Genomic DNA, 23,334 nt, shown 5'->3' with positions numbered 1-23,334 from the left:
CTGTGGGACTCGTCCATCCAGCTGTTTGTTTTACCAGAGACTCCGTGTGCATTACTGGCTGAGCAAGTACCACCGTGCCATCTGGCACTGCCCCGCGACCCTGCACCCGGCCAGGCCCCGCAACCCACCTTCCGACCTCCACCACCGGGCCCTGGGACCACCAAAAGCCCCCTACCCACGGAGGGGAGAAAACATCTCAGCTGCTCCTTGTCAACGCTCCCGGGATCCCTGTACAGAGCAGCGGTGGTGTCCCAACCTCACCACAAACCGTGGGTGGCATCATGGACAATATCCCTACACCAAATCACTCACGGGCGAGGAGCGCCGCTCGAGTCCCCGGGATCTGGCCCACCGATCGAGCTAGCAGCAGCATCCGGACCCGAGCAGTGGGTGAGCGCGCAGCGTCCCCTCCTGCGACACTACCGCTGCAGTTGGGAGTACCCGGGGGTGATTGAGTGGAGCAGCCAGGTGTTAGAACCCTCCATTGGTAGGGGGAATGACCTGGGACTTTGATTGTGTTTGGGGAGTGAAAAGGTCACTTACATACTCAGTTCATAAAGCAGACGCCGACAACTGGATAAACCAAAGTTCTGGATGCCGCTGAGGGGAGCTAGTTTGGGTCCAGTCCCCAAATGGTGCTGCCTGGTGATCTGTGACCTTCCTCCTGGCACTAAGTTTACTTCTGTTGGTCCCGGTAGTATAGAACTAATCAGGTCCTACTCCCCAGTGTGGCTAACTGGGAGCTTGCCCTCAGGGTTCACGCTTGGGATTTTCTGGACCGTTTTAGTGGAAAGTCCTATCCCCTCATTGCGCTAGTACCCAGATTTTGGAGCAGGTGGAGAACGGATCTTGAAGGCTCCGTTCTCGTTTGGTAACTTGTAAGGTTGCCTGAAGCTACTCCCTGACCTAGGGTCCACGTACCCAGTCATGCCCTGGTCCCAGCCCAGTGATTGTACAAGGCTGCCCTCGACAGTTCTGTGCCCCTTATGATCCCCTGCGACCGGGGTTCCAGCTCCTACTAGGCCTAGGCCACCGTCTGCCACCTAGTTGCTTCCAAGGGGCCCGGCTCCTGACCTCCTTCACTTCACTGAAGGACTCCTTACCTCCCCTTAACGAACCCCCCAAGTGGGCGACCCTATTCCACTCAGGCCATCCACTGGTGTGTCTGGTGCAGAGTGTACCTAGGATTTTATTAGCTGTTGTAGGAAACACCATGTAGGTTATGGGTCCCAAACAAGGAGGTGGATATTGCACAGAAGGGCAGATTTCAGAATACCCTGTAACGACCCGATAGGCCAGGGCGTCACACTAATAGCAATGAATAAGAATTCCCCTAGAAACTGCTAATTGAGGGAACTTTGCAGGACCGATAGTGTGGCGCCCTGGACAAGCCAGGTCGTCACAGGTACTACACCAACACACCCCGGCTAGGCACACCGAAGCCAAACACAAATCCTTGTTGCCTGCCTCCAGGGGCTGATGTCCACACCAGGGGGTGGGCCAGGCAGTTGGTCCCGCCCACCGAGGAGTTCACAGTCCTGGAGGCGGGAAAAGGAGTCAGATTAGTTTTGGAGAGGAGTTGAGGAGGAGTGAAGTGGTAGCAGAGGAGACTGAAGACGTCCGGGTGTGGCCCGGACAGAACAGCAAGGTTGGCAGACGGTGGTGACCGTCTGCAGGAGAGGCTAATTGGAGCGAACCGTAAGGACCGTGGCCCGACGGTACCGGATCGGAGAGCAAAGAGAAGCCAGCACCATCCGGCAGGACTTATGGACCCCGACAACGCTAGGAGTCGCCGTAAAATTGGTCAAATCCATTAGCGAAGGGAACCTCCGGGGTTTCCCAGCAGTCAAGACCCGATTGAAGGCAACAGCTCACACCGTAAAGGGAAACAGTCACCGCCAAGGCTACAGTTCCCAGGGCCAGAGCCTGCGGGCAAAAAGGGGCTCCTTCAGCATCCATCCAAGCTGGGGAGCGGGTTACCAGTGGGAAGCCATTGGAACTGTAAACACAACACAGGTGCAGGGAAAGGCAGTCACCATCAACCTACCGGGAGAACAGCCGCAGCCGTCTGTGGGACCCGTCCATCCAGCCGTTTGTTTGACCAGAGACTCCGTGTGAATTACTGGCTGAGTGAGTACCACCGTGCCGTGCGGCACAGCGCTGCCCCCGAACCTCACCAGGCCCCGTAACCCGCCTGCCATCCATCCCTACCCCCTTACAGGGGCCCTGGGACAACCAACACCCCCTACCCACGGAGGTGAGAAAACATCCAAGCTGCTCCCCGTCACCGCTCCCGGGATCCCCGTCCAGAGCAGCGGTGGTGCCACAACCGTGGGTGGCATCACGGACAATATCCCTAAACCAAACCACCCCCTTTCACTCACGGGCGAGGAACGCCGCTCGAGTCCCCGGGATCCGGTACACCGCTTGAGCCACCACCGAGCAGCAGTAGCCGTACCCGAGCAGTGGGTGAGCGCAGCGTCCCCTCCTCCGCCCGCGACAATAGTGTGGCGCCCTGGACAAGCCAGGGGCCACAGAGAACAGCACAACACACCCCCACACTCCCGATCAGGCACACCGAAGTCAGACACAAAACCCTTGTTGCCTTCCTCCAGGGGCTGATGTTCACACCAGGGGGTGGGCCAGGCAGTTGGTCCCACCCACCGAGGAGTACACAGTCCTGGAGGTGGGAAAGTAAACAGGTCAGTTTTGGAAGATAAAGTGAGAGGAAGGAAAGTGGTAGTGGAGCAACTAACTGACAGCGTCCGGGTGTGGCCCGGGCAATACAGCAAGGTTGGCAGACGGTGGTGACCATCTGCAGGAGTGGCCTATCGGAGTTTACCGCAAGGACCATGGACGGGCGGTGGCCCGGCGGTACCGGACCGGTACGCAAAGAGAAGTCAGCACCATCTGGCAGGGGCCTACGGACCCCTGCAAGGCTAGGAGTCGCCGTGAAGTTGCCGAATCCGTTAGCGAAGGGAACCTCCGGGGTTTCCCAGCAACCAAGTCCCGACAGAAGGCAACCGTCCAACCAAAAGGAGGGAGACACCGCCAAGGCAACCATTTTCCAGGGCCAGAGCCTGCAGGCAAAAGGGGCTCCTCCAGCCCATATCCGAGCTGGGGAGCGGGTTACCAGTGGGAACCCATTGGAACCATACACTGTACGTAGGTGCAGGGAAAGGCAGTCACCATCAACCTGCCGGGAGAAACAACACCGCAGCCGTCTGTGGGACCCGTCCATCCAGCCGTGTGTTTTACCGAGAACTGTGTCTTCATCATTGGGCTGAGTGAGTACCACCATGCCGTGCGGCACAGCACTGCCCCCGCAACTCACCAGGCCCCGTAGCCCGCCTGCCAACCATCCCTACCCCCATCACCGGGCCCCGGGACAACCAACCCCCTACCCACGAAGGGGAGAACTAACAACAAAGCTGCTCCCTGTCACCGCTCCCGGGATCCCCGTCCAGAGCAGCGGTGGTGTCACCAATATCACCACAACCGTGGGTGGCGTCACGGACAACAACCAAATCCCCACAATCAATCCCCATCCCTTTTCACTCACGGGCGAGGAGTCCCCGGGTTCCGGCCCACCGCTTGAGCCACCACCGAGCAGCAGCGGCAGGACCCGAGCAGTGGGAGAGCGCAGCGTCCCCTCCTCCGCCCGCGACAATAGCAGCTCTCAATCAGAAGCCGACAGGGAGAAGGAGGACAAGGTGAACAGATTCAGAAATCAATGGATTTGAGAGTGGCTGAAAAGTTAATTCCTGAGTTCCCAATCTGCAGTGTGACTATGCATACGTGACTAGTCTCTTCTGGTTGGTCTTCTTGGCAACAAGCTGTAAAAACTATGCAAGATAAGATCTCAGCAGAAGAATCAGATTGTGAAAGCATGTCATGGCAAAGAAGCTTATTTTCATGTAATTTATTCCAATTTAACATTAGAAAACCCCATCACCAGCAGCGGTGGTGCCCATCTTCACCACAACCCGTGGGTGACGTCATGGACTAAAATCCCCAAAACAAACCAACTCCCTTCACTCACGGGCGAGGAGCACCGCTCGGGTCCCCGGATCCAGCCCACCGCTCGAGCCACTGAGTAGGAGCAGCAGTGCCGCCCCCCTCCCTTCCCCAAGACTCTGGGTGTTTCACATACATCCCCAGAGATTGTGAGGAGGCATATAGCCCCCTCCCCCATAGTACTTAACATGGGCTACAAGTCATTAGGGAGGAGTGTTTTCCCCTGAATCCTTATGAGCTATTGTGTTTGTGTAAGCCACAAACTGAACCCATTGTCCTTATAGTTTTCCCCTGTTCCAGTTTGTGCATTAGTAAATCCAGTTGAGTCACCACGGTCTTCTGCGTGCTGCAGCCCACGCCTGCTGCAGCCCACGCCTGCTGTTATATAAGTACAGTATATAGTAAGCCATGTGATAACTATTGATTTATAATATTGCATTACATTTTAAATCAGGCAATTCCAGATTCCTAGATAGAAATAAGTCAACGTCATCCCATCATCACCACTTCCATTTTTTTTTTTTTTTTTTTAAACTTACGTCCTTTCTTTCGAATCTCTTCTATCAGGTGACGCGATTCGTCTTTAATGCACATTTCCATGCTTCTATTCCCCAGATCAGCATGTTTCAGGAAACCAACAGCAAACAGATGTAGCTGTCTCCAGCACTCACCATTGCTCAATAACACTCCTGAGATTAGGAGACAAAAATGGATCATACTGTTAGGGAAATAATCTGATCCAGGAGAAGATTGTCATGATTGATATTCTATTTGAATTTGATAATACACCTGGATTCTGAAGTGTGTGGAAGAACCATCTTGTATGTATTGAATTGTACCACTAAGATGTGGTTTTGAAGTGTTTGTCACATGGCAATGTTTACAAGACATTATCTCATACACTGGCTTCCATGTATGTGTTGGTATATGCAACAGTTGAGGACTTGTTTGTGTGAAGGAGGACTTTATGCTGATCTAACATTAGATGGCGATGTTGTGCAAAGTTTCCTTACTCACTATTGTAAAAAGTCTTTTGTACTTAATGGTTTTCTCTTCCTGGTGCAGTGCTGAATGACTGCATATCATTTACCTCATGTTCTGAAGTAAAAAGCTTGTTATCCCAAGTAATCTGCTCTGGGAAGTTTCTTCTGCAACTGGGAAGCTAGAAGCTGTGCAACAGTATGTACATACACTATGCCGAGATTATTATCTTCACATCCATTTGTGTCATGATGCTTCATATTTATCTGATATTCCAAAGAACCAATCAGTATAACGTACAAACAAGGGTACAAACAAGGGAGGATTGAAACATAACCAATAATTCTGGAGTGTATCGTCTTGCATGTTCAGGCTTCACAACAATTACTGTATTTTTCGTTCTATAAGATGCACTCCAAATTTAGAGGAAAAAAAAAAAAAAAAAAAAAAAAAAATTTAGGGGAGCTCAGGAAGGTCACTGGAGGCCAGGTAGGCAATGCTATGGCTTATCAGGGTGGTGGAGTTGGGTCAAAGGAGGCAGGGTTGGTGAAGGGGGTGTCACTGCAGTGGAGTGGCTCAGTAGGGTCACAGAATTGGGTGTCAATGATCTGACTGCAGGCTTCATCAAGTTGCCCGTGGTTGATGCAATGGACTTCAAGAAAAAGGACTGTGGCCAATCTACACATGTACCATTTTCTTGAAGTACAGTGCATCAATTTGCACCACCTCTGGACATTTTATGTTCTTTGCATCAAGCGCAGGTGGATCAGTAGAGCCTACAGTCAGTTAAGTGGCACCTGCCGCCATGAAAACCCATGCTTTGACCTTCCTGAGCTGCTGCACTGCAGCCCTCAATATCGCTGACCCAGCCTCACCACACCGGTAAGCCGTATGCAGATTATAAGATGCACCCCCATTTTACCTCTAATTTTGAGGGGTTTGAGGGTGGGAAATGTGTCTTATAATCTGGAAATAAGAATTATTCTTACCGATAATTCGCTTTCTAGGACCTTCCACGACAGCATAGGAGGTTGTCTCTCCACGCCCTAATTGGGACAGGAAGTTCAAGAGGTTTAAAAGGACCCTCCCACCTCCCACAGCCAGTGTCTTACAAAGAATCCATAGCATATGAGAAGTACTACACATTCAGGAGTAAATGAATATATAGGGGAGGGAATTACCTGCTGTCGTGGAAGGTCCTAGAAAGCGAATTATCGGTAAGAATAATTCTTATTTCTCTAGTCCCTTCCACGACAGCATAGGAGGAATACCAAAGAATTGATACCTAGGGGGGGACCACAGCCTGCAGGACCCTCCTGCCAAAGGCCAAATCCCTGTTGGAATCCAGATCCAACCGATAATGCTTCGTGAACGTATGGAGCGAAGACCACGTAGCTGCCTTGCAGATCTGCTCAGGGGAAGCCCCTGCCCGTTCGGCCCAGGAGGCAGAGGTAGCCCTGGTGGAGTGCGCCGTGAATCCAGTAGGTGGAGAGAGATGCTGAGCGAGGTAGGCATCTCTAATTGCCCGCACAATCCAGTTGGCGACGGTACTCTTAGCCACCTTCTTGCCCTTATTGCGGCCAAAGGGCTGGATGAACAGGTTAGAATCAAGGCGCCAAGAAGCAGTAACCTCCAGGTAGTGCAACACTATCCGACGGACATCCAAAGAGTGAAACATTTCCTCACCCGGAGTCCGAGGATTCTGACAGAAGGAAGGCAGGACGATGGACTGAGAACGGTGAAAATCCGAAACCACCTTGGGAAGGAAGGAAGGGTCCAGCTGAAACACAATGCTGTCATCTCTGATGGTCAGGTAAGGTTCCCTAACGGACAAAGCCTGAAGTTCGCCGACTCTGCGAGCAGATGTAATAGCCACAAGCAAAGCAGTCTTGTGAGAAAGGGAACGAATGTTACAAGAGCACAGAGGTTCAAACGGAGACTGAGATAGTCCTGTAAGGACCACATTGAGATCCCAGCGAGGCGTCAGGACCCTCTGACGTGGACAGAGTCTACTAGCGGACACAAAGAACCGACGGATCCAACGATGATCTGCCAGAGCCATGTCAAAGACTGCACTGAGTGCTGACACCTGAACTTTCAGGGTGCTAGGCCGAAGACCTAAGTCTAAACCACTCTGGAGAAAGTCCAGAATCTGCGCAATATTAGGCCGAAGAGGGTCAGGAGGCCGAGAACCACACCAGGAGGAAAATCTCTTCCAGATTTTGTTGTATATACTATTAGTCACAGGTTTACGGTTCTTCTGTAGCGTAGCCACAACTTTGTCAGAAAGCCCTTGGGCCTTCAGTGCCCGGGCCTCAGAAGCCAGGCAGCCAAGTTGAGTTTCTGGGGAGCCGGATGGAAAATCGGACCCTGTGACAGTAGGCTGGGGTCTGAACCTAAGAGGACTGGGCCGTCGATTCCTAGCGTCAGGACCAGGCTGTACCAACTCCTCCGGGGCCACAGAGGGGCTACCAGTATAGTTGGGACCCCCTCGTCTCTGATCTTCCTCAGGGCCCGTGCGAGAAGAGGAAGAGGGGGGGAACGCGTAAGCGAGGCGAAAGGACCAACTGTGGCAGAAAGCGTCTACCCCTAACGCCTCGTCCCTTGGGTTCAGGGTTCCCTGTCGAGGCAAAGAGGTCCACCTCTGGTGCACCCCACCTTGCCACTAGAGAGCAGAACACCGCCTGATCCAGGCTCCATTCCCCCGGATGAACATCCCAACGACTCAGGAAATCCGCCTGAAGATTGAGGGAGCCCTTCAGATGGACCGCAGAAAGGGAGAGCAGAGATTGTTCTGCCCATTGAAAGATTCGGGAGGATACCGACTTCAGGGCGCCTGAGCGTGTACTGCCCTGATGTCGAAGATGTGCCACTGTTGTGACATTGTCTGAATATACCAGGACGTGAGAGTCCCGGACGAGGTCCTGAGCCGCAAGGAGGGCTTCCCTGACTGCCCTGAGCTCCCGGTAGTTGGAGGATTGGGAGCTGACGTAAGGACTCCAGACCCCTTGAAATGGGGAATTTGCCACCATTGCCCCCCATCCTCGTAGGCTGGCATCTGTGGTCAGTGTAACCAGGGGTTTCTGAGTCCAGGCAACCCCCACCTGCAGGTTGGCGGGACTCAGCCACCAGAGAAGGGATGAGGAGACGGACCCCGAGAGGCGAAACCTTCGGTTTAGGGATGACGGGAGTCTGTCCCAATGTGCCAGGATATGATCCTGGAGACACCGAGAATGGGCCTGAGCCCACCTGACTGAAGGAATGCAGGATGTCATGGAACCCAGGGCTGACATAGCCGCTCGAAGCGTCGGGCGAGCCTGCCTGCGAAGCTTTGATATTTTGGCTAACAGAGCCATCCTGTGGCCCTCTGGGAGAAAGGATGCCTGTCTGTCGGAGTCCAGCAGCACTCCGAGAAACTGCCGAGTGGAGGAGGGGGATAACTGTGATTTTTTGAGATTGGGAATCCATCCCAGAGACCGAAGGATTCCCAAAGACCTTTCCACATGGCTCCGGAGGGTTGGAGCAGACGGAGCCATGAGAAGAAAGTCGTCCAGATACGGAACCAGACAGATACCCTGCAATCTTATGAAGGCGACCACCTCTGCCATGATCTTGGAAAAGATCCTTGGAGCTGAGGAGATCCCGAAGGGAAGTACATTGAATTGGAAATGAAGCACTTCCTCTCCGTGAAGCACCGCAAACCTGAGGTATTGTCTGTGTCCCGGATGGACGGGTACATGGAAGTAGGCATCTTTCAGATCGATAGAGGCCATCTGGTGGTGTAGACCTATCAGGGGAATAGCTGATTTTACCGACTCCATCTTGAACCGCCGGTACCTGACGGTTTAGACTTTTTAAATTGATAATTATACGGACATCGCCGGATGGCTTCTTGACCAGGAAGAGACGGGAGTAGTGTCCTACCCCTTCTTCCTGACTCGGGACTGGGGAAACGACCCCCGAGTGCACTAGCTCTATAATCTTTGTGTACAACAGAGCCTGTGAACCCGGAGACGCCAGCGCAGTGACTCGGAGACCCGGAAGAGGGGGGGGAAAGGAATTCTATGAGAAGACCGTCCGAGATGATCTTCAGAACCCATTGGCAAGAGGTTATGGACTGCCACTGGGTAAGAAACGCTGAGAGTCTTCCCCCCCACCCGGGCCGAGTCACTGTTTGTCCTGCTGAGGACGTTGCTGATGTGGAGGGATGAGGATGTTTCTCCCTCTACCTTTGGGATAGCTCCACCTGCCTGCCTTCCCTTTCCCTCTGGGCTGGGAGGCCTGAGGCATCGAGGGACGAAAGGACCGCTTCCTGGTAGGTCTAGGATCGGGCAAGGCCTTACGATCAGTCGCCTTGTCCAGGATATCATCCAGGGCAGGCCCAAACACTAAATCCCCTTTAAACGGAAGGGAACAAAGCCTCATTTTGGAGGTGGAGTCTCCCCTCCAGGCCTTAAGCCAGAGGGCACGTCGGGCAGAGTTAGAAAGCACCGAGGTCCTGGCTGCCAGGCGGACAGATTCCACCGAGGTATCTGCCAGAAAACAGGTAGCCTTCCTAAGCAAGGGAAGGGATTCCAGTAATTCCTCCCTAGGGGTCCCTTGGGAAATATGAGCCTCCAACTGGTCTAACCACCTAATTAGGGACCTGGATACGCAGGTGGAGGCAATGTTGGCTTGAATAGAGGAAGACGATGCCTCCCAGGACCGCTTCATCAGGCCCTCTACCTTCCTATCCATCTGATCCTTCAGTTGGGAAGTATCCTCAAAGGGAAGAGCCGTTTGCTTAGCTACCCTAGCCACCTGAACGTCCACTCTTGGGACCTCCCAATGTAGTCCCGAAGGTTCCAGAGGAAACCGGCGTCTAAGGTCACTCCGTACCCGCCTCTCAGGACATTCCCATTCCTGAGAGACAATATCCAAAACATTGGCATGAACTGGGAATCCCAACTGTTTGACTGACTTCAGGCCAGCAAACATTTCGTCCTGGATTGAAGGAAGAGACTGCACTTCCTCTAAACCCATAGTGCTCCGAACTGCCTCAATAAGATCCCCCAACTCTTCTGAGTAAAATAGAAAGGACTGTTCAGACCCCCCAGATGGAAATCCTTCATCAGGACCCTCCGAGGTGGAATCAGCGTCCTCCTGATCAGAAGGGGTCGACTGGAGTCTCCTCTTTTTTTGGAGGAGAGGGTCCAGGAGCAGGGCCAGGAGCAGGGCCAGGAGCAGGAACAGGGAGGGAAGCTAGTGAGGCCCTAATCTCCTGTTTCATCATGGACCGCAACTCATCTATCAGAGATGGTTGTTCGGCCCTAATAATCTGGTCCGTACATTGCTGGCAAAGCTTTTTATCCCATACTGCAGGGAGCCTCTTTATACAGATAGGACATTTCTTAATTTTTTCCATTCTGTCAGGTCTATCAGGCTTATCGGACTTGTCAGCTTTTTCTGACTTCTCTGGCTTCTCTGACTTTTCATTTCTGTCAGTTTTCTTGGTGGCCTTGTCCTCCTAGAAAACACAGACCATATAGCCATAAATCACCTGATAAGACCTATGTCCGAGGGACCATTCCCCTCCATACTCACAGTAGCAGGGGGCACACTGGGTTCTGCAGAGGCTGCTGCAGCGGAAGACATGACAGGGAGCACGGTTGCTTACCATGATCTGATGTCTTCGTGGCAGCCCTTTGCAAAAGGGCCTGCCCCCCCAGTGACGGTGCATGTTCCCCGCCTCCCGCATCCGGTCCTGGGCAGGCCGTGTCACCGTCGGCGTGCCTCCACGCTGCCTCCGCAAAACCGGAAGCGCTCGACCGGAAGTCCGCAAGACCGGAAGTCCCGCCTCCGGGAGCACTTCCGGATCGCTCCGGCAGCGTGCATGCGGGAAGCGGCCGGCGGCTCAGGGAGGACGCCGGCCGGGGAGCTCAACAGCCTGCATCACCCCTCAGGAGGATCCGGAAGGCTGGAGCAGCGGTCCCCCACAGCGTGAGGGAACAGCAAGGGAGGAGCGGTGAGGCCCGACCGATGCTGTCCGGCTTCAGGTACAGGGGATAGATGATCCAAAAAAAAAAAAAAAAAAATTATACTGTAGTTCGCCGGCCACCACAGCATAGGAGAAAAACAAAAACCTCTCCATGCCCCATGGGGACAGGAAAGACACTGGCTGTGGGAGGTGGGAGGGTCCTTTTAAACCTCTTGAACTTCCTGTCCCAATTAGGGCGTGGAGAGACAACCTCCTATGCTGTCGTGGAAGGGACTAGAGAAAGTATGGTAACCTCCAGGCATTGCTCAGTGGGGAAATCAAGTGATTGAAGAGCTACCTTCCTTTCTTCCCTCCATCGACACCATTCACTGGGCACGTGGCTTGGCCGATCGCTATAATACCATACCTCTGAATATCAAGTACCTCCTACAGCCATTTTGGCATAGCCATGCAGCATGTCTGATTTTGTTTAATTTTTACCTCTGATACGGTGAAATAGTTAGTTTGGCAGCATCTGAGACTATTGGATCAGCTGCTATTGTAGCGCCCCTGAACCCCTCAGGGTGCTACAAGGTTCTGCATGTTTACAAGGATGCAGGGCCTACCCCCACTCCCCAGGGAACCCCAGTGCCAGTAACAGGTAATCCCAGTTACCCCAACAAATCCCCCATAGAATGGTACCCAGCTAGGGTGGGACCAATGGATGGACACCTAGAGGTGGAGCCACTCCAGTCCACAAGTTGACCAGGTGGGAGGGGCCGACTGGAGAGTAGTTAGAAGTCAGAGTTGACATCAGGAGTGTGAAGTGGTGACTGAGCCACGTCCTGACTCAGGTTAATGGTGACCTGGTACCCAAGAGGTAGTTGCCGGTGGAGTACTCCTGGAACTACGCACTGACAGGGTACAGGACCCTAGGACAGGAAAGAGCCAAGTCGACCTGTTAACACCTGCACAGCAAAGGGGACCCTCAAGGACCTTGCTGACCCTAAAGAATCTGAAGGTTCAGTAGCAATGGGAAAGCCGGGGACAGAACCAGAGACTCCAACCCCACAGGGTTCACGCTACCGTCAGGCGGACAAACCACAGACTGAGGAGCCCAGTGTTCCATCCCACGGGGATGCACTTACCAGACAGGTGCAGGGGAAGAAGGTACCAGAGAACCAGACTGGCACTGGGATGAAGAGGACCTGGAGGCGAAACCGGCCAGCCTCAGGCAACGCAACACCAACAGTGAGTAAACCAGTTGCACTGAATACCTGTCTGGACTCCTTCCAAAACAAATCAAAATGACTGCTGGAACTCAATTGTAAATGTGAACAGGGTGCTAACCAAAAAAAAAAAAAATAAAAAAAAATATATATAAACACACACACTGATCTTCGCCATGTAAGATCTGTTACTCACCACAACCTTTGAAGAGCAGCTGGTGAAGTGCAGAGTGTTCCCTCCTGTTGAATACTTCCCCCCTGTCCCGCAGAGCCGCCCTTACATTATCAAAGCCGATAAGAATCACTGTAGGTCCGTTGAACATGTAGAGGGTGAACACCGGACCATAAGTCCTACTCATCTAGAAGGGGGGAGAGGAGGAACACACTAAATTAAAGAGGATTTCATAGTATATGTTCAATGGAGAAAATAGATTTTGAAGTGTAGCTCAGGCTCCCATCAGTGTCTCCTATAAATGTTATGTCCGTTTTCACACATGTCAAAACCCATAAAAAAAAAAAAAAAAAAATCAATGGCCTTGCAGACAGTGTTTTGCCATGGACAGTACGTGTGGCATGTCCATTTTTCTCCGGCAGATGTAACATGTACCGGAGAAAACCCGCGTGTCTGAAATAAAATGGATTTCCATGCGCACTGCTTCCAGCTCTGCGGTCTTTGCCGCCACTATCCATTGCTTCCTACCCCTGCTCATTAAACAGGTGCTGCACCAGAGGACCGGAAGCAGCAGCACCAGGCGAGTATAGAAGTTCATGCTGTCCGTGTGCTATCCAGATGTCACATATGCACCTATACCACAGACCATGCGAAATGTGTTTTATTTGCACAGAAAATGTAAGGCCTTGGTGGGGGGCGGAAAGGGAAATAAATTATATATATATATATTTATTTTTTTTAACTCATACTCACCATTATCAAAGATCCAGGCATGTTAGAGCTGCCCACATGCAGCATATTGCCCAGGATGGGCAGGGGCAAAGGTCCAGGGGGCATACGTTTTCTAACTTTACACCACCACATAAAGGCATACAATGCCATAGTGAGGAAGGCAGCGAGGAAAACCGTACCCTGTACTCCCAGCTCCATTGTGATCTGTAATCTAAACACAGGAAGAGACACTTATGGCAAAGTAATATATATATATATATATATATATATATATATATATATATATATATATATATTATTAGTTAGTATGTGCAAAATTCACAATATCCAAGGGGTTTGTAGATTTTTGCAAGTCACTTTTCCTTGTAATATATAAATGTTTCACCCAAAGGATCTATATACACACACATTACAAGTACTAATCAACAACATTCTAGACCACCACCAACTATTCCATCAGACGATAAATGTACATGGAACACAACTGATAATAAACCCTATAGTGGGGCAATAACCACTAAAGATTTGTAAATAAAACCAGTACAGTCATCTAAGATCATAAAAGGAACCTGTTAGTTGTGGCAGCAGGAAAAGGCAGCCCCACGTGTATCACCACTAAGCCTGTAGCTTCATCAGGGGGTACAATGAAGCAAGTAGGAAAGAGAGGCCTCTATATAGGCCACACATAAGGGCTAATCAGGTAATTAGTTACCACATGCAGAGACCGGCTGTCTATATCAGCTCCATGAAGCAGCATGGAGGAGGCATGGACACAGCATAAGTGCAAACAATGTAAAGGAATAAAGTTTGTTGAAAGTGTGTGCAAGTTGCCAATAAAGTTCTACAAAAAAAAAAATTGAATGATAAATTTATTTTACATGATCACGCGCACGCACACACTTATTTTATTTATTTTTTGCAGATTCTTCTGTGTATGGATATATCTGTATCCATAGATCTAGCTAGGGCTGTCTCATATCTCTCAGCTGTTACAGATATGGCCTCCTTCACGCGTCCATGTTTCTGGTACGGTACGTGTGACTTCCGTTTTCACAGATACCGGAGACAAGGACACACGTAGTCCCATTAAAATCAATAGGCTTGTGCACATGTCCTTGTTTTCACCAAGTCCGTTTTTCTGCGGCAGCATGGATGTGATGCATATGACAGGTACCGGAGAAAACACGTGTCTGTGAAATAAAATTATTTTCTATACTCACCTGTTTCCAGCTCGGCTGTCACTTACTTCTGGGCTCGCTTATTATGCTCATGTATATTCTCTGCACCACGGACCCGGAAGCAGCAGCGCCAGAGACAGGTGAGTATAGAAGTTCTTGCTGTCCGTGTGCTATCCGGATATCACACGGCTAGCACACGAAAATGCACACACGGACACACCTACACCACAGACCGTGCAAAACGTGTATGTTTTGGACGGACGTGTGAAAGAGGCCATTCAGCAGTCGCCTGAGACTGTAGGGCATAGACCCAAATACGGGATAGGCCATTATATCCAGGACGGTTGGGACTAGAGCTGAGCGGATCAATTCACGGAAGTCCAGTCCCTAGTAGCTGGACGGGAGGCGCAAATCTCTTACTTTCCGGCATCCCCGATGCAGCTTTTTATTATCCGGGGCGGCGAGACGTCATCTGTGCGTCCTGCTCATCTCTAGTTAGGATCTGTAGATTTATTTTTTTGTTCTTGGTTGTAGCAGCCAGAACTTTCTCATTTATACGTAAGAGTCACTATAGGACATGTTGTGTTTGCTGTCTGTAAGGCCGTGTTCACACTGTATAAATACCGTGTTTTTTTTGTTTTCTGCCCACACCAAACTACACAATAACACTCTTCTCTAATTATTGAATTTTTGTTGCTTTTTTTTGCTTTTACTCCATAATTGATGCATTTTTGGGGCAGATTTGAGGCAGCATTTTTAATGAGGTTTTTATAGTATAGAAAACCTTTCAATCTCCACTTAAAAAATTAACTGCAAATTATTTTTTTTCTTTCTTCAGACTCTACATAGAAGACTATAGAGATAAAAAAATGCGTGGTTCAGCAGCGTCTTTAGACTGAGGCCCTGTGCACACACTGCGGGGTTTTTTTTACATTTTTTTCTAAAAAAAATCTACATCAAAATCTGCATGGCTCTCCTGAAGCCAGCAAAGTCAGTAGGGTTTATTAATTGCTGTATACACGGTGTCTTTTTCGTAGCATTTTTTGTGCATATCCCTTCCCTCGCCCCCTTGCTCCTTCCCTCTCCCCCTCCGTCGCCCTCACCCCCCCTCTTTCTACTCCCCTCTCCCCCCCTCCCTCTCACCATCCCTCCTCCCTCGCTCCCCCTCCCTCCTCACTCTCCCCCTCCCCCTCCCTCGCTCCCCCTTCCCCTCCCTCGCTCCCCCTCCCTCCTCCCTCGCTCCCCCCCTCCCTCCTCCCTCACTCCCCCCTCCCTCCTCCCTCCTCCCTCGCTCCCCCCTCCCTCCTCCCTCCTCCCTCGCTCCCCCCCTCCCTCTCCCCCTCCCCCTCCCTCGCTCCCCCCTCCCTCTCCCCCTCCCCCTCCCTCGCTCCCCCTCCCTCGCTCCCCCACCCCCTCCCCCTCCCTCGCTCCCCCACCCCCTCCCCTTCCCTCACTCCCCCTCCCTACTCCCTCGCTCCCCCTCCCTCCTCCCTCGCTCCCCCCTCCCTCACTCCCCCTCCCTACTCCCTAGCTCCCCCTCCCTCCCCCTCCCTCCTCCCTCGCTCCCCCCCTCCCTCTCCCCCTCCCCCTCCCTCTCCCTCCCTCCTCCCTCGCTCCCCCCTCCCTCTCCCCCTCCCCCTCCCTCTCCCTCCTCCCTCGCTCCCCCCTCCCTCCTCCCTCGCTCCCCCCTCCCTCTTCCCCCCCTCCCTCTTCCCCCCCTCCCTCTCCCCCTCCCTCCCCCTCCTTCTCCCCCTCCCGAAACCCGCATCCGGTTTTTGATGCTGTTTATTTGCCACAACATGCAGATTTGCTGCAGAAACTTTCAGCACCAAATCTGCAGTGTGTGCACATTACCTTAGAGGTAAAAGCTTTCATGGAATCTCATCCACTTTCCTTGGACAGTTAAACACTGCATAATGTCTGCAAAGAAAAGCAGCAGAAAAAAAAAGCTGCATTTACGCTACATGTGAACACGGCCTAAATGTATAAACAAATTGGATGTGATTTCATGAAAACTCCACCCTTGGTGCGTTTAGATACGCTGTAGCACTGCAATTTTTGGTACATTTTTCTCTCTATAGTTTTCTATGTGGAGCCTGAAAAAAATTGTATAACCCCCCCCCCCTCACAAACTCACCCCCTACAATGTTGAATTTTTAGGTAGAGAACCAAATCTTAAAAAGCTTGTCACCAGTATGTAGTGTATGAGCTAATACCATCACCTTCCTTAGCACCTATGCTGGATTCCAAAAAATTGCATATTATGCCCTGACCCCCTGTATATCCCCCCAAAAACCTTTTGAATATCTCCTGTGCTGTATACAAATGCAACCGGTCTGGTCCAATGCACATCAGAAATTTTTGTCTCCCGGTGCGACGTTGAGTTGCACTTACAAAAAGGACACCCAAATAGGAACTTGCACGTGGATGACTCAGTGACCTATACCAGGCAAAAAGGAAAAAGTTTATAATACGCTGGATGTAACGATCAACCGTCTGAGGGAGAAAGAAACGGTACCGGAGTGCGACCAACAGCACCAGACTGGGAACTTTTCCCAGTCATTGCATTAAAGACTGTTATGTGACCAGGAGACACAGACACACGTAATCTGCCATAGGCTGATGGATTATGTGGAGTTTCCCCAGCCAGGGAGTTGCAGACCTGGTAACCGGCTGTGGAAGGAAGGATATTAGTGCATACAGCCTCATGTAAGGATATGTAAATAGTTAACCTGTTTAATAGTAACATTGCTAGTTTTTCTTTTCTCTTCTAAGTAGACAATGAAGTTAAGGCTATTGTATAGGAGGATAATAGGATTTTGAAAAGACAGGTTTGTAGACAATCAACAACCGAACTGATTTTATATAGTTAGCACCTGGTTATTGTGCTCTCAAGTAGATTTAAAAGACCACAGGAATTAAAACTCGTGGCTGAAGAACTGAAGAGTGGTAAGGAACGCTCTGTCGCCATGCCCAGAGGCTACACTGGGGGTTTGTTGGTCGAGGGTCCCCCATATTGCTGCTGCTAACCGGAGCGGTGTGAAGAATATTAGCTTCCTGGACTCCTGAGAAGTGTTAAGAATGTTGAAGTGATGTTTTATTGTAAAGTTTTATATTTTAGTGTGAAGTTTTAGCATGTTTAAACATTAAAGAAATGGTGTCTCCCATAATGGGATGAAATGTTTTAGTGTTACCTGTTAAACAGCATTTCAAAATTTTGCAAGTCCTAACATCAGTTGTATTTATTTTTCTGTTCCAGCCCGCGGACGTGCTGGCAATTGCTGTGGGGGTGTGTGGCGCCCCTAAGCCTCCGGTCGCCACAGAGGTACTGCCCCTCAGCCAGAAGTGTAGTATCCCATTCGCGGGAAAGGATGAGGCCACAAGTCATTGCACACATACAGACACACACTCTTAATGTAGTGACACTCCATTAGGCCGTAGTTAGGGCAAGTTGCACCTTAGGGAAAAGCACAGTCCCAAAGCCAGTCTGGAGGTGACGTTTAGTTAGTGGGAGAAGACTGTAGAACGTTAGTCAGGAAGTTGACGCTGAGGAGAAAGGTCCTGGGGTCTGGAGCAGCTTGTCCCAGGATCAGAAAAGGAGTCTTAAAGCTGCAGGAAGTGCACCATACACCCATGGGCTCGCATCCACTGTCGGTATACCGGTGAGCCTGTCCCTAGACTAGTGGAGAACAACCAGGTTCAGCTAGTAAACCAGAGTCTGAGGTTACTGGAGGCACCGAAGCCACCACCACACATATCCCGCTGAAAAGGTGACCACATAGGACCAAGGGAAAAGGCAGGAAAGCAACTCATTAAAAAGATCTGTGGACACTGGCACAAGGCACTGAGGCACAGAGGAGACGGGAGAGGCCAGCGCAGGAAGACGACCAGGGAAGGAACACAGAAGAGTGCATCGGGTTGTGCCTCCGAACTATCTGGGGATTGGCTGAGGCCTATTACAGCAGGATCCAGCACTCTGAGGGCAGCATCTGACTAGCCATGGTAACCTGGAACTATTAACTGAGTAAACGACCTTGTGACTGCATTCATGTGTGACGCCCTGGGCAAGCCAGGGGTCACAGGTCACAACACCACACACACCCCACATTCCCTGCAGGTACATCAAGCTAACCCAAAATCCTTGTTGCCTTCCTCCAGGGGCTGATGTCCACACCAGGGGGTGGGCCAGGCGGTTGGCTCTGCCCACCGAGGAGTTCACAGCCCTGGAGGCGGGAGAACCAGGCAGATAGAGTTTGGAGGAGGAAGTGAGAGGAGTTGAAGCCTAGCTGAGGGCTAGAGAGGAGTTAAGCTAGGGGAGTGAAGGAGTAAACAGTGAGAGTAGAGACAGTGAAAAGAAACAGTTTTGTAAAGCCTGAAGTTGGTCCGGGTGTGTGCCCCGGACAGTGACAGCAAGGTCAGCAGACGGCGGTGATAGTCTGCAGGGGGACTGCTCGGAGGTTGCTGGAAGGACCGCGGACGGGTGGTGACCCGGCGGTACCGGAGCAGTATACGAAGAACAGTCAGCACCAGGGCAGCGGCCTTTCGGATCCCGGCAAGGCTAGGAGTCGCCATAAATCGTCAGTGAAGGGGACGTCTGTCTCCTAACAACCAAGTCCCGATTGAAGGCAACAGCCCGACCGTGAAGGGGAGACACCGCCAGTTTCCCAGGGCCAGCGCCTGCGGGCAAGAGTAGAGCTCCTTCAGCCCAGCTTGAAGCCGAGGAGTGGGTAACTGGTGGGAACCCATCGCTACCAAAAGGACTTTACATAGGTGCAGGGAAGAGACCGTCACCGCTAACTGCAGGGAACCGCAGCACCGTAAGCCGTCCGAGGGACCCGTCCAACCAGCCGTTTGTTTACCGAGAACTGTGTTGTGTTTACTGGCTGAGTGAGTACCTCCGTGCCGTGCGGCACAGCGCTGCCCCTGCACCTCCACAGGCCCCATACCCGCCTGTCCACCATACCAATCCCATCACCGGGCCCCGGGAGCACCACAACCCCTACCCACGGAGGGCACATCAACAACTGGCTGCTCCATACCATCACTCCCGGGCTCCCCATACAGAGCAGCGGTGGTGTTAACAAATCACCACAACCGTGGGTGGCGTCACGGACAATAAACTATCCCAAAAACCAATCCCCTTTCACTCACGGGCGAGGAGCGCCGCTCGAGTCCCCGGGATCCGGCCCATCGCTCGAGCCACCGAGCAGCAGCAGCAGCAGCAGGCCGCAGCAGCAGCGGCAGCCGGACCCGAGCAGAGGGAGAGTGCGGCGTCCCCTCCTCCGCCCGCGACAACTTGGCGTCACGAACAGGATCTTACCGCTCTGCCGTTGGGTAGAGGTGCGCCTTGTGACCGCCGGAGGTATCCGGCCGGAAAATTTCAGAAGTCGCCATCTTTGGCGCGAAGAGTTCCCGCTCGAGCGTCTTCTCGAGTAGCAGAGGCGCGAAGGCCAAAACCCCGCCCAGATAGAGGAGGGGCTGGAAAGAGGCTAAGGGGGACGGAAACAAGATGTCTGCGCCCGACGGAGCCGCTGGAGGAGCGGTGGTCGCAGCCGCATGTAACTAGCGCTGTAGCGTGCAGGGACGCCAGGACTCTGTTGAAACACGTTCCTGGATCCAGAAGCAAGATGTGCCAGAAGCTTCAGGCCCAAGTCCACTTCATGCTGGCGAAGTGGACGTCGGAGATGAAGGGCCTGGCCGCAACCCTTTGGGCATCCGAAGTGGAGGTGGTCTCAGAGGAGCGGGTAAGCGACCCACGCCCCTATGTCCCCGAGGGATCGGTCGATACGGCTGAGGGGCCCGGCCTGCTGCCGTCCACCACGCTATCTCCCTCACTGTCCATGCCTGCGGCCAACGCCCCGACCAACCCGTTACCCCTGCCACCGGTAGCGGAGCCCGCAGCATCTGTGGGAGAGGGCCCAGACCTGCGGCCCCCGGGCCTTACCTTTACCACCGCCCTGGCACCCGTCCCGGCTTCCATCCCAGCCGCGACGGAGTTGATGACGGCCCCGGCAGTCCGCCCGGCCGCAGCGGAGGCGATCCTCGATCAAACGCCAACATCGCAAGCCACGTTGACCGCCCCCAGGCACCGGGCCTCGGCTGAGGCACGGGGGGGATGTAGCTGCCAAGCGGCAGAGCAGGCCACGTCACAGCGGGGTCACTCATTACTGAAGGTGCCAGTCGTAGCCGACACGGAGGGACTCTGGCTGGGTCCATTCCCCGCACAGGCCGAACAGGAGCAAGCAGAAAGTGCTCCAGACTGGGGGCGGCGGCAACAGCAGCTGCGCAGGGAGATCGATGCCCGAGAGGGGTGTAGAGCGGATGTGCATGCCCGCATGTATATGGGAGAAGATCGCCTTCAGCAAGCTACCATTGGGGTCCAGAGCGGTGCACCATGTGAAGGTGGCACTAGAGCCCCACGAGTGAGAATGGACTGTTGAGCCGCAAAAGGCAGCGGAGTGCCGCTGCACAGTCCCCGTTGGTACCGAAGAAAACAGGTGTGTTTAAGTGTGTTTGTTTAAAAGTTGAAAATGAGGATAAGTGAAATGGAACCGAAGCTTCACCTGATTAGCATGCGATTTGGAAACCGGCCGTTGCCTGTACCATTGTCCCCGTGGGGACCGTTTGAAAAGTTTTGCATAGGAACTCCTATGGACAAGCCCGTGAACTTGCAGGGCAACCACAAACGTTAAGTGGCTTGTGAATAAAAATGATATGTTGTGCAGCTACCGTAACCGCCTCCGGAGAGGCAGGTTGGAGGGAGGGCCCACAGCAGAGCAGGCTGGGGCCCAGCCACCACAGGAACCAGTGGCTACCCTCTGGAGGGGAAGGACAGATCCCTCTCGGGTAACTTGTGCTGGACTGGGGTCAAGGGGTGCTGCCTGGGTTTTAGGGGCAGCATCAGGGCCAGGTTACTTGGGTGGGAGAGAGCGGCAGCCGCAACCGTTTAATGTTACCGTTTGCAACGTTTAAGAACTGAACCTTCCGATGTGGGATGATGCCATAAATTATAAATATGTTACCGTTTTTCTATTTTCACAGAAAACAAAAAGGAAAATAAAACCGGTGTTGGACGGGCAGCCCGAGGACGGTCTGCGTTTTGCTAAGGGGGAATGTGACGCCCTGGGCAAGCCAGGGGTCACAGGTCACAACACCACACGCACCCCACATTCCCTGCAGGTACATCAAGCTAACCCAAAATCCTTGTTGCCTTCCTCCAGGGGCTGATGTCCACACCAGGGGGTGGGCCAGGCGGTTGGCTCCACCCACCGAGGAGTTCACAGCCCTGGAGGCGGGAGAACCAGGCAGATAGAGTTTGGAGGAGGAAGTGAGAGGAGTTGAAGCCTAGCTGAGGGCTAGAGAGGAGTTAAGCTAGGGGAGTGAAGGAGTAAACAGTGAGAGTAGAGACAGTGAAAAGAAACAGTTTTGTAAAGCCTGAAGTTGGTCCGGGTGTGTGCCCCGGACAATGACAGCAAGGTCAGCAGACGGCGGTGATAGTCTGCAGGGGGACTGCTCGGAGGTTGCTGGAAGGACCGCGGACGGGTGGTGACCCGGCGGTACCGGAGCAGTATACGAAGAACAGTCAGCACCAGGGCAGGGGCCTTTCGGATCCCGGCAAGGCAAGGAGTCGCCATAATTTGCCAAATCAGTCAGTGAAGGGGACGTCTGTCTCCTAACAACCAAGTCCCGATTGAAGGCAACAGCCCGACCGTGAAGGGGAGACACCGCCACCGCCAGTTTCCCAGGGCCAGCGCCTGCGGGCAAGAGTAGAGCTCCTTCGGCCCAGCTTGAAGCCGAGGAGTGGGTAACCGGTGGGAACCCATCGCTACCAAAAGGACTTTACATAGGTGCAGGGAAGAGACCGTCACCGCTAACTGCAGGGAACCGCAGCACCGTAAGCCGTCCGAGGGACCCGTCCAACCAGCCGTTTGTTTACCGAGAACTGTGTTGTGTTTACTGGCTGAGTGAGTACCTCCGTGCCGTGCGGCACAGCGCTGCCCCTGCACCTCCACAGGCCCCATACCCGCCTGTCCACCATACCAATCCCATCACCGGGCCCCGGGAGCACCACAACCCCTACCCACGGAGGGCACATCAACAACTGGCTGCTCCATACCATCACTCCCGGGCTCCCCATACAGAGCAGCGGTGGTGTTAACAAATCACCACAACCGTGGGTGGCGTCACGGACAATAAACTATCCCAAAAACCAATCCCCTTTCACTCACGGGCGAGGAGCGCCGCTCGAGTCCCCGGGATCCGGCCCATCGCTCGAGCCACCGAGCAGCAGCAGCAGGCCGCAGCAGCAGCGGCAGCCGGACCCGAGCAGTGGGAGAGCGCGGCATCCCCTCCTCCGCCCGCGACACATGTGTTGCCCAGTTATTGTCTGCGCCTCCGGCCCTGTAACCCGCCATTACTTCTCAACACCATGTACAGCCCTGGGGCTCAGCTCTACCTGCGGCTATACCAACTTAGCTGCATCAACATCAACCCCAGGGGCACTGAATAGCAGCGGCAGCTCATATTTGGCAGCATACCACAGGTGGCGTCACAAACCATCATCCCATGTAAACATACATTCCCCAGCTTCATTTAAACGACACCGCCAGGTTCACCGAGTCAGGCCCTACCGCTGTGACATCCTCCCCATAACAAGAACTGGCCCGGTTCTGAGTGCCCCATGACCCTGGTGGGTGTGTCACTTGCTTAACTTCACAACATGAGAAAGGTTGTCCAGTATGTAGATATGGATGGCATATCCCTTAATTTAATATGTGACGCCCTGGCCTATGGGTGCCGTGAAATCTTGAAATCTGCCCTTCTGCATGGTACCCGCTCCTCCTTGGTTACGGGTCCTGTCCCTTTGGTGTTGCTAAGAATAGGTATACACAAATCCTGAGGAACACTCTGCACCACACCCACCAGACACCCATTTGGCAGCCTGAGGGGAATAGGGCCACCCAGATGGAGGGATGGTAGAAAGAGGGCCAGACGTGTCAGCTGTAGTCAGAGTGTCAGTGAGCAGTGACAGGAAAAGTCACGCTGCGGAGCTGGGCTCCTGTACCCGTC

General features: G+C 52.8%; 1 protein-coding gene across 1 annotated transcript in view; it reads right to left on the bottom strand.

Moving 5' to 3' along the window:
• The window catches only part of LOC142251800 (cytochrome P450 2C8-like), a 31,028-nt gene extending 16,333 nt beyond the window's left edge, over positions 1-14,695 (bottom strand). The window contains exons 1-4 of the mRNA XM_075324848.1: positions 14,640-14,695; positions 13,109-13,298; positions 12,380-12,542; positions 4,557-4,706 (exon numbers count right to left, since the gene is read on the bottom strand). Of these exons, the coding sequence (XP_075180963.1) occupies positions 4,557-4,706; positions 12,380-12,542; positions 13,109-13,298; positions 14,640-14,695 (559 nt within the window). The remainder of the gene's footprint in view (positions 1-4,556; positions 4,707-12,379; positions 12,543-13,108; positions 13,299-14,639) is intronic.
• Positions 14,696-23,334: the final 8,639 nt, after the last annotated feature.

Source organism: Anomaloglossus baeobatrachus, chromosome 9 (assembly GCF_048569485.1).
Source record: "Anomaloglossus baeobatrachus isolate aAnoBae1 chromosome 9, aAnoBae1.hap1, whole genome shotgun sequence".
NCBI classification, from domain to species: Eukaryota; Metazoa; Chordata; class Amphibia; order Anura; family Aromobatidae; genus Anomaloglossus; species Anomaloglossus baeobatrachus.
The sequence above is the reverse complement of the archived record's forward strand: the minus strand, read 5'-3'. Positions and strand labels throughout refer to the sequence as shown.